General features: G+C 27.2%; 1 protein-coding gene across 1 annotated transcript in view; it reads left to right on the top strand.

The window, feature by feature from the left end:
• LOC111041161 overlaps positions 1-13091 on the top strand; it is a 121036-nt gene that overhangs the window by 55249 nt on the left and 52696 nt on the right. Inside the window, exon 4 of the mRNA XM_022325359.1 lies at positions 5392-5542. Within this exon, the coding sequence (XP_022181051.1) occupies positions 5392-5542 (151 nt within the window). The remainder of the gene's footprint in view (positions 1-5391; positions 5543-13091) is intronic.

A 13091-nucleotide genomic window follows, 5' to 3' on the forward strand; every position in this document is an offset into this window, starting at 1 on the left:
CATTAAACAATAATTTAAAATGGATAAATTAATTAAATGAATAACTTGTCCTACACACGTATTAATTAGTAACTGTTGAATTTAAAGACTAGTCCAAAACAATATTTTTAATTTTAAATGTCTTTACAAAAATACTAACCTAATTATTTCATAAAATTTAATTGATTTCATATTGGAAAAAAAACTATAAGTATTAGTATATTATTCATTGATAAGCCATTTCATACAAACTAAAAAGACTGTAACTTAATTTGACGAGCTTCTTCATCAATAACAAACTTTGAATGATAATGACACAGCTTCGACGGTTCTTCAATGCAGTGTGCCTGTATGTTGTAACGATGAAAGTATTTTGAATTTTCTGTGTATGGCAAAGATTAATTGTTTAAAAATCCGTAAGTACCGTATTATACATTTTATTTTCATCTCAGTTTTATTAATTTAACTATTTATTGATGGTTTTTAATATTGTTCATTGAATTATTATTACTATCGAGTGTTATACGTTTTTTGTTAAAATTTCGCTACATTTGATACATTTGATTTAACTCTTCCATCCATAAGGAAAAGAAGAAGAATATACTGAAGGTTATCATATAAATTATTGATTTTAGTTCATACAAAACTGTAACATGGCACACTGCCAATTTTTCAATATTTGTTGTGTAGTATGTCGATCGTAAACTATGATGTATATATTTTGTACTACTTCAAAAAGAATTTTTATAACGTAGTTTTTTTACGAAATGATATTGTACATGGAAGGATCAACTTAATTCCATATAGTAAGTTTCATCGATATTCGAACGATGATGATGATAATCATAATAAACGTTCACAAAAATGTATTGAAAACTGTAAAACTTTTTAATAGATCATTTCTATAAACGCGTCGTGGAATATTATTTACTGTTGCGTACAATTTAAAATCAAAATATATAGCATTAAAAGCTTGATATCTCAGACACATTAAGTAAAACATTATTTATAACCTATATACGTATACGTTGTATTCAAATAGCTTGTAAAACAATTTAAAGTTATCTGTTATAAATAGCACTAGAGTACACGGTTACCGAATCTGCTTAGTATTGCTGATATATTATAATACAAGAGCAGGCGGTATTCCTCGTAAATCTGCGCACCATAGGTCAATTGTAGTAGACATTTTAGGTAAATTAATTGTTTGAGAGAAACCATTATTTTTTGAAACATAGAAATGTTCTGGGATCGAGTTCTCTTCTACGGAATTCGATTAAATGTATTTACAATCCTATTGAGTAAAAGCAATATTGCACACGTGTTTCGGTTAAATAGTATTAAGTGCTATGCCTAATACAATATTTTATACTCTCATCTTCAGAATTTCATTCGACTTATCTGGAAATAATTTAAAACGACTAATTTGTTCATATTTATGTATTGTGCATTGTATTGTAAAAACATGTAGGAAATAATATGTATTTGAAAAAAATCAAAAATTGACTTGAAAATTGAGAAAATGACTCAATGTAAATAATACATACAAAAAATTATAAGTATTTTAATTTACTGCAGTTGATTTTAAAATTAATTTTTATAAACCAGTCATTTACGAAATTACTAGAACAGTTGTTTTACAACAATAATCATATAGTTTCATTATAAACTAATATATTTTATAAAAGAAATTAAATAATTATTTTATAATTAAAGATATAATTTAAGTTCATTGTAAATGAATGATTGTTGGATGTTTTTTTTAAATTTGTAATTTAGGAATTTTGGTTCTACTTAAAGAGCCAGTATTTTTTTATGTTAAAATAGTTAAATATAATTTTTTGATACGTGTTCTACAGCTATTGAACTGATATACAGGTTTAGTGTTTCATGAAAAGATTCTGATTAAAAAAATGTATATTATTCAATACGAAATTAATATAAAAGAAAAAATATGAATACCGGAATATTATACTAATGGACTGGCATAGTGCGTATATAATGCAATAACGGTTAAATGAATCACTTATTTTAAATAAATGTCGATAGTTATTAATAGTATGGTATAGGCTGTGTTACATATTATTAACAAAAGAAAAATAACAGTCAATGCGTTTGTATGTTGAAGGAATAAATAAACGTTTTGTTCATTACAAATTAGTTTAATTCAATCGAGAATAGAATTTTAAAAATATAGGTTAAACATTTTCCATAAAACACTTAATTTATGTTTCGTTATTTTTAAAACGTTTATTTGTAATTTTTATGATCACCATACAAACATACTTACATCATACATACATACATACATACATACATACATACATACATACATACATACATACATACATACATACATACATACATACATACATACATACATACATACATACATACATACATACATACATACATACATACATACATACATACATACATACATACATACGTCATACATACATACATATATACATATGTACTAGAACTAGAACGTTTGCAACGGTAGTTTATGTATAATTTTTAATAATACGAAAATTAAAACAAAATGAACTAGGTTTAACTTAAAAATCAATTTTAGTACTTAGGTATAAGCATACGACGTCACTGTTCGAGAGATTATAAAATGTGTGCAATTTTCTTAAGTAAACTTATCAACAATATCTTATTTGGTGCGATTCGACTGTTAAACGATTCAATGCGTTTCTGGTGACAATTTGTAATATCATCACAGTTTTGTTAACATGTACTTGAAATACAAAACTTTTAATGGAGTTTGTGCGAAATTTTTGTTCCAAAAATCGATACTTACTAACAATAATATGAATGCGTTATAAACATTCTACATAACTAAATCGCGAGAATCGCTGTTTTAGGGTTTCTTACATCCGCTGGTAAAAGAAAAAAAAAACTATTACATAAGTCACATTTGACAATCCTTTTATTTTTATTGACGTAAGCAAATGGAAAAAAATGTTTATTTTTTAAGGTATCTATTATTTTTTGTATTACTTCGACAGCGTACACAAACCCTATATAAACCTACCACCAAGGAATAGAAAACATTTTTTCGTAGTCCCGGCACGCATACAATAATAATTAGTTTTTTTTTAAAAAAAAAACATGTATAATAGTTCCAAGCTTTTCAACGAACAAACTTGAATTAGTACCTTCTTGATTTATTTTAAAAATATTGACGATTTTCATCGTAAGATATTTCAATATTTTATGCAATAAGTGAATTTGCCGAACATGTGATTTTAAGCATAGCCATCTGGATTGAAGTGGGCGTCCAGTGTAGTCAGTACTTGAGAGTATACGCACTAGCAACATATTTTTTTTTCAAGAGATTATAATATTCTCCTTTGGTGTTTTATTACGTATTTTTATCAATATATACTGAACCGACAAAATATAATGAACGCAATTTAAAAAAAAAACTGATCGAAAGATATTTTAGATACGTTTTTTTAACGAATACGTATTTGTATGCAAAGAGGACAATATATATTATTATATACACCGTACTGTAGACCATTGTTTTATTTCCCTCGAGCCACATTACCATGACCAATATATATATTTTATTGTATGTAGAGATATTTTAACACCATCTTTATATTATATTTTTCGTCTTTCATGATGATTTGTATATGCAAATATTGCACCTATTTAGCCACTTACATAGACGCTCTTCGTTTATTCTTAGGTTACTTTAGTTACCATCGTAACTTTAGACGATGAAATACCACAAATTTGTTAGTTTGTTTAGTATCTATACCGTGTTTCATAATATTCATAATGCAAGTATTAATACAAGTATAGTGCTTATCTATTATTGTAGATGATGACAGCAATAATAATAATAATAGTAGCAAGAATAATACTAAATATTCGCAATTTAGAGTGAATATTATGATTTAGAGATTATTAGGTCCTTCGCTTAAAACTTTTTCAGACAAAATATTAATTATACACGAGAAAACAGGAAACTTCATGCATAAAGGTCTTGAAACAAAATATTTAATATATGCAGTTCGAGGTTTTTTTTATTATCATCGAGTCACGTTGCGATTTAGACCGAGTGATGGATGACAAAGCAGCTGTGTTTGAGTTCACGAGAGAAAATTCACAAACTATATAGGATGGCCCCCTAGAATCATCTATTTATCACTAATCTTTATAGTTTGAGGTGCTTAAGTGAGGAAACTGTCATATATATCTAATAATCGTTCTCTCGTGGACAAAATTGAAAAGCCTTTATTTATATTAGTTGCATTGGCACTTGACTTCACTGTCTTTGTTGTTCCTGCTATTCATTAACGACCTAGGTAAAACATTTAAATAATGCAACCATTTAAGGTTTGCTGATGATCCGATAAAGTGCACGAGTATTCAGTCCCCCGGGAATGTAATTAATAATTATCATACTTCAGTCTGTGCGGTTTGAATGGTGTGTGATGTGGTTAATGGATCGTTCATAAATATTCCGAAAGTGTGTACACATACCAGTTTTGATTTTATAAACGGCAGCGTTTTAATATTTTTGTGCACTAATATAATATGTCCTTCGTCATAACGTTTAGTACAAACATCAACACGATCTATGCTTAAGGTACTTAAGACTGTGGACTTTTTGAAACACGATTATTGCGTACTCAGTAATCTCATTTGTCTTGAAGACTTATATAACGCACTCGTTAGATCGATTCTTGAATACGCGTTTGTATAGTATATAATATGCGTATATGGAATTCTAGTCTACAGCAAACCCTAAAAATAAGTTTGAAAATATGTAAATATAATATTTTTTAAGAATGATGGCATTTCAGAAAGTCATGACCCAAAAACCGTTAGGAATGGTCGTGGTGCGTATTTTCTAGTACAAATGTCTAAAATATATGAAAGTCCAATGAAAGTGAAACGGAATCTATGCAAAAACGAATAGTGGGTAAAACAGAATGTCCTATAAACTACACCACTATGCACTGCTGGGGGACTTCAAAGTCCTATCGTTTAATGCCACTACTAATCCTCTATTCTCGGCACATAAATGGAATACTAATTATGCACTAAACAGTCCAATAAATCGAATTGTATTAACCAAACATCCAATAATAGTGATTTCGATTCAATAATAAGCTAGCTAAAAAATATTTTGTTGTTGTAAAATTCTATGGGTGTGTAAATAAAGGATCATGATTAAAATGTATAGTATATATATATATACACACGCCGTGGAAGATATTTACGTGATCTCTATATTTAGGTACTAATTTTAATGTGCAATTTATAAATCCATGTATGTATTCAACTGCACACGACTACGTGACTGCGTATAGCCCGGCTGGAAGTTATTTTAATTTCAAAAATAGTTTATGCGTGAGCTAACTCTGCATTTCGAATTTTTCGCAGAAGCAGGAGCAATCAGAGATGGATGAAACTCAGAACCACAGTGCAGTTGTCCAGTGCTATATCTTCGACAATAAAGACATCGAAACCGACGCTGCAGAGAGAGGATTCATTCATCAAACGGTTTTCCACTCGGCAAGTGGCCGAAAAGCAGGTAATAATAATGAAACTCGGGAATAAATTATTAAAAAGTATTCAGCTATAAATTATTATAATGCCACGTATCTGTGTCGGCCCAATGTGGTAACAGAATAGGTAGCCGCCTAGGGTGGCATCAATTTAGGGATGCCAAATTTCGAATCAACTTCCTTTCCCCCCAAAAAACTAATTTCTGAATTGGTGCAGCAGAAATTGATTAACCCCTACAGGATAGGCGGCCAAAAACCTATGACCTGTTTGCAGTATGTATTTATACGTACGTACTGTGCGCATGAGAATTTCGACGGACTCGTTTTTGTTGAAAAGTCCACCCGACTTGACGGCGCCGCGACGATACCTTCATATTATTATGTTGTGTTAAATACCGTTTACCACTCCCCGCTCTTACTACTCCCATAATCAGTGTGGATGCGAATATTTTGCGAGCACTTTTATATTGTTTCAACAACATTAACACTAGAAAAATAAAGCCTTCGAGGTTTGACACCATTGAAATTGTACGGCACACTCACTTGTTTGACCATTACTATATGTCGGTGGCGTGGTTCAAAGATCATAATTTGTGTCTGTCAAAAAAACGCAAAACAATTATTATAGTAGATAATGATAATATAATATCTCAAAACACAACGACACGATATGTCGCGTGAACCGTAAATATTGCTGCTGTCCGAACAATCGGCAAAAATAAAATCAATACGGTTTTTTGTTTGTTTCGAAAAGGTTTGTTAGTGTCCTATCTGTAATATAATATAAATAATATTAATATACGGATCGCTCACGTACACGTACATGTATTAATTTGTTTACATTACAATTGTAACACGGCGTCATGGTTATGCAATATTGCTACTCATATTCGCGTGTTGTATGCTCGACAGATTTTACAATATAATTATTGTAATATTATTACCTACATTATTCTGAATTCGTCATAAATATAATATTTTTACGATCTTCTACTATCATTATATTTTGTTAAACGTTATTGTTGTAAGAACATAAACTATCAAGATGATAATGATATTGTGAATAATCGAGGCGTAGTTTTATCGAAATAATGCTATTCAAAATGTCTAAACAACTAATTAATAGTTTTAAACGAAATTGCCCTATTGTTGAGGTGGTTGTTAAAGATGATTACCCAAAATCATTGTTTGCACGTGCATGCATTGTACCACAAAGTAGAATTTTTATGTATTCAAAATTCCATTTATTTACTATTCAAGTAAAACTTGATACTGCTGTTAAACGTTTCAAAACAACTTTAAATAAGTAATACAAATTGTATAATCTAGAGTTTATTTTTGAAAATTATTTTTAACACATTGAGAGACAGGAAAAAAATACAATGAATGCAATTAGAGTTACGTCTCAATGCAACAACAAGATTTTAAATCCGGAGAACTGTCACAACAAAACGTATTACATTTTGCTTAAAGTTATGTAAGTCTTCCAATTAAAAGTGAAGGTATCAAACTGGATAAATGTCATCAATATTCAAATATCAAAATATAATATACGTTATCCGATCCAATTTATTTTTTTTCTTCCTACGTCTTTTCCCTTTTCTTGGATGTGTGTATGTGTGTGTGTGTGTGTGTGTGTGTGTGTGTGTGTGTGTGTGTGTGTGTGTGTGTGTGTGTGTGTGTGTGTGTTTGTGTGTACCATTGCGCATCAAATATTTGAAAAGAAGTTTTACGTAATATATGCATACAATTGAACATAATATGTATAGAATGATAACCCATACCGACGTATCGTGTTTGTCCCCGTCAATAAGTTTTTTGTAAATTCGATTTTTTTTCTAATTTTTACTGTATAAAGTGGATACTTGTGTGATGTATTACATAAAAATATTTCTGAGATGTAAATACATTTTGTGGATTATATGTATTATATAAACATATGAGTTATTATATAGTAAACATATTTTTCATTAATCTATGATGAATTGGAATGTGGTGAGACATTAACGATTAAATTTTTACTGTTTGAGTGAAATGTTTAGTAAAAAAAGCTACAAACTACACAGTTCGTGCAATTACTAAGTAAAATATGACACAATAAATTTAAAAAATACTAATGGTGAAAATATTGGATATTGTGATGTACCTAGTTATTTTAACAATATGTTCAAAAACGATGTAAATGGAGAATATTTATATGCGTTATTCAGCTCCTTGTAATTATGAAATAAAATGTATTCACATCAAGAGCTGTTTACGTAAGAATGTTTAGAAGGCGCGTTGTAAAAATATTATATCTCTGTTATACTTTAAATTACAATTATTATATACTAAAATAATATAGTCTGTTATTATATACATATTAATACGCTACTCGACGATGTTTATTATCATATTAAAACCTTTTTAAAGTAACTATAATAATTATGAATACCTCGCATAAAATGGTAGAAATAATAACAAATAATAACGATTATTATCACAAAATTTAAGACGATTTTTTTTTATATAATAATAAATAAATCTTTTTTTGAAACTTGATTTCATACCATTGCATATATCACGTTCTCTGATAGTGGTATTATAGTAATTGTAAATAAGACAAACATTTCAAGTATATAACACTTTCATTGAGTATATATTGTATAATATACATATATCTACTCAGTGATATTATATATAACTTAGAGGTTTATTTTATTGTAGAAAATAATTAAAAATAACGTTGTTAATGTATTATACAATTATCTATACGATATACCCTAGTATTATAGTGTTGTGTGTTTGTATCTAATATGTCCAGTAACGATACTTCAACGGTAACATATTTTTCTAAATGCCTTTTTACAAATAAAATCCTGTTCGACTTTTAATATAATTTTGTCAACAAATGCTCTATTTTTTATACATGTTAACTCTCTACTATTATGTAATGAATTCTTTCTTTCTTTATTTAATAATAATCATATTATAATTTAAAAACATCTCCAATCGCTTTTTAAATACCTATTGAAGTACATAATATTATGTTACGAATAATCATGATTGTGAGGAAATGACACAATCGCGTTGTAAATACATAATATTTATTATGATAAGATTCATATATTTTACAATGTGCTAATTTTCTGGAGATATACCATAAAAACAAAATGCTATTTAAAATCACTCCAAATACACTTATAACTCTAACATATTTAAATTTGAACATAGAACACGACACAGTTATTTTATAAATTATTAATACATTTTACTTTTGTATAACATTATTCAATTTTAAACATTTTTTGATTTCTGACCTATCAGTCGATAACAACGATAGTTGATAAACTATCAGTTAAAAAAATTAAAAGAAAGATATATTTATTAACTTCGATAGCCTATAAAATATATGAATTGAAATGAGAGCACAAACGTAGTAAGTTATAACCTATAACCGACTTTAAATATTGAATTTGCTTTACGCACTCGACTAGAAATATGATAAAGCATAATATTATAGTAAATACCTAGTTTTTTTTTATATTATGTAAAATAGGAATTCTGTTTTGCTAGGACATTAGTTTCTTCTTTGTCAAATTGTATTATAATCTTATAAACGACGCACTTTAAAATATTTATACAAGTTTATGACACAAAAAAAATTGTAAATCGTTTTTAAAATTTATTCTATGAGATCCATTGATTCAAAACACCATTTTAGCAACAGTAAATAAATATACAAATTTATATAAGAAGATACAAAAATTGAATATGTAACCGGGGAGAGTTCTTGTAAGTTTGAGATATTTGGTACACTATCATGTCATTCGAAAAGATTTCCAAGTAAAGCCAAAAATGGTAAAGATTTTATTTAAAATAATGCTTCATAACAGTACGTTAACAGTTTTATTTTTTTATTTTTTCATTATTTTCTTAAAAATAACTGAAAATTAGTAGGAAATTTGAAAAATATCATTTTAAAGAAAAACAATTGAGAAAATCACAATCTTTATAAGTGCCGTATAGAATTTTTCGAGTGCTATAAAAAGGTCTCCCCTGAGAAGAAAAAAAAACTTATTCATCATTGTAAAACCAATACTTCCCTTTCTATGCTCAGAATCTATATAAACACCTAAAATATATACATTTTTATGACTTAAGTACATAAATAATATATTATGGTGACATGTTCAAATAATGTTAAAGTACTGTTAGTTATTATGGGTTATAGATATATTTTTGTTTTCATAATAATAATAACTTATCATATAAAATTGATATTAATGTCTATATAGTTATTCAAATTTAATTAATTAATTATTTATATTTATATTATTATTTATAAATATTTATACTCCGCTCTGTTAATTAAACAGGTGTACAGAACTAAACACAATACTTAGGACATTTAAAATATTACATCTTTGAATTAATTTATGCACAATAATTTAACAAGTCATTGTATATTTTATTTCCCGGAATTTGAATATGCATTTTCATTGTGCTGTACATATTCATTATTTCTTAAAATTGCATGTATAGATAATATTCCTCGGGAATTTCAAATTGTATTCAACATCGAACAGACCATTTAATTACGATAATAAAGCAAAGTTCAGACATGTAGTAAATAGAAATATTTATATAGAGAAATATTTTAAACTGTAATACGTCTAAAAATAAATTGAAAATTAAAAGTCCATTATTTTAGAGACATGCAAAGGAAATTATAAGAGTACTGAAGTTTTTCACAACATAAAATGTAGTACCTGTGAATTATATCAATCATCATAAAAGGAAAATATATGAAAATTGTTTCCATTATTTAAAAAAAACGAATATCTCATTTTTAATAAATTTCCGAGTTTACGGGCTAAATAAAACATTCAATCGTATTTTATCATTGGATTAAAAATAAATTCAATATTATAAAAATTTGAATAAATCTGTAATATACAAAATTGAAGTAGAAAATTTTCTTTCTTAGTCTTGTCTGTTTTAATTCTTATTTCTCAGATTGGATAATTATTACTTATAAGCATAAGTAAAGCATATACATATAATATTATGAAAGGTGACTAATTGGCTAGCACACGATTCTGCACAATATTCCTTTTTATTCAATATCTTCATTTTAAATTATAAGCCCTCACAAAATGCATAAGTCAACAAACACAATAAAGCAGTCGCAATATACATACGAATGGGTATCGAGCAGGTAACTGATAAGTCCAAATAAAACATAATATGTAATACACTGTAGACTATTCAGATGGGTAAGCTAGTATTTGGGAAAAAATCAAATGTATAGGGACGTTAATACTCAATAACATTAAACACACTTTTCCTGCCAGAAGACACAGTTATATTATTCCAACTGATCAAGTATTCGGAAGGAAAGAAAAAGTCCTGCATAAAAATAAAAGGCATGTCCTTTGCAATATTATACTATTTTCAAAAAATGTTGTCAAATGAAAAATCAAGAGAATGGTTTTAAAATGTACCTGGCTACAACACAGAAGAACTATGTAAGTCCATCATAAATCTATAAGGATTTAAACTAGCTAAACAAAATATATTGTACGAAAATGAATAAAACAGTTGATATATTAAGAAAATATTCTGATGGTTTTTTTTTAAATATTATAAAAATAATTCAAGAATTGGATTATGGAAACATTGAAAATCCTAAAAAAAATCAAACAATTTGAAATCCCTACAACGAAAGGATATTAAAAACTTCATGCATTTTTCTATAGCACCAAAAACCACTTCGTTCTATAAAGACATTTTTAAAATAAACGAAATTGAATCAACTGAAGTATCAGGTCTTAACGAAGGAGAGGCTTGATCACTATGCAGAAGATACATCGTATTAAAATATATATTTTAAATTATTATTATTATTTAATTTTATATTTTTATACTTAAGTAATATTAAAAACTAAAAAAAGCCCAAGAATGCCTAAGAAATAAGAATGCCTGAAAATCTCTTTGACTCCTTATCTATGCCCAATTGGAAACAACATCAACAAAATCATCTCATTTATCAAGCATATTGAAGTAACCTGGAAAAACTATTGTATTCATCCATATGTAGTATCAATTTTTGGTATTGTGAAAGCTAATAAACTATGTTGTGGAAGCTGTAATAATAATAATAATAATAATAATAATAATAATAAATATTAAAAACAAAATAAAAGTTTCAGATCCAAAGTGATAAGTGGTTTTATTATATGCAGTTAATTAGTTATTGCGTAAAAATGTATTTATCATTAAAATCAAAATATTTTATTTCTTTATCTTACTTATCTACATATAACTATATATTAAGTATTAAGTAAAAAAAAATACCCAACTACATTTTTTACAAATTATTAAATTAAAGTTATATCAAAACGCAATATTTATAAGAACTCATTGTTATTTCCGTAAATAATAGGTTTGGAAAAAAAATATTATTCAATGTGATAAAAATCCAAATTATAATGTAAATAATGATAGATTTGTATTTTTTTACTTTCAAAAAATAAGTAAAATATGGAATTTTTTACTCAAAGAAATGTTTATAAAACTGTAAAATTTAGTAAGTATCTTAAGAGTTAAAATCTATACGTTGAACCACTTTCTGAAAAGCTTTAATTTTGGCGATAGCACATTATGATTATTGATGCCCTTCCATATGTAATTCTAATCATCAGAACAATTTTCACTCGTATATTTTTTATAAGAATTAAATTCTGATCATCATCGAAGTTTAATATTCTCCATCATGGTTATATCGATAATTTTAATAAATGATGTAAACAGTAAAGACCCGAAAGTCAAGTGGAGGTTTCCAATTTTTCATAGGATGTTAAAGTTTGAAGAATTTCGAATTTTTCAATTCAAAATCTATTTCGTATTAACTGAGAATATTTCATGCACGTAATTAAATTTCTAGCTTTTAGATTCGAATGTTATATAACATTATATATTCAATAATTTATTTATGGTCAACATTTCCAATCATTATTCATAATAATATTATATTATTGTACAAGTAATTTAAATATTTTTAGAGACCTCGTAAAAGCACTATTGGTACGTACAGTGAGGAACCAGCAAGCTCAGCTAAGAATAGGTTTTTAGTTTGCGATGATTTATCATCGCATTCAAATAAGTTTACAAATAATAATGCTCCACTATCCCGCGCCGAGATGAACGAGGGGATAACGAATGCCCCTATAAAGCCCGGTCTCTGTATCCAGTCCGCCTTTTTTTATAATAAAATGTCTTTCTAAATATTCTATTTATAATATATATTATATATATTATACTATAAATATTACAACAATACATCGCGCAGTCATCAGTTGCACAAATATTGTGTTAGTGACTTATATTATTTATTTTATAGCAATATCTATGGATATATGTATATTTTATTTATTATTTATGTACATGTTTGAAATTCATTAAACGAAAAAACGCGATCGTTCTTATTTTAGATTTTCAATGCGAGATATTTACAGGAGACGATGTTGTTATTTTATCGTTTTTCATCTTTTGTTAAAAACATAATATGTACTCCTTCTGCACTACATCGAA

This window comes from Myzus persicae, unplaced genomic scaffold, assembly GCF_001856785.1.
Source record: "Myzus persicae strain clone G006 unplaced genomic scaffold, MPER_G0061.0, whole genome shotgun sequence".
Classification (NCBI taxonomy): Eukaryota; Metazoa; Arthropoda; class Insecta; order Hemiptera; family Aphididae; genus Myzus; species Myzus persicae.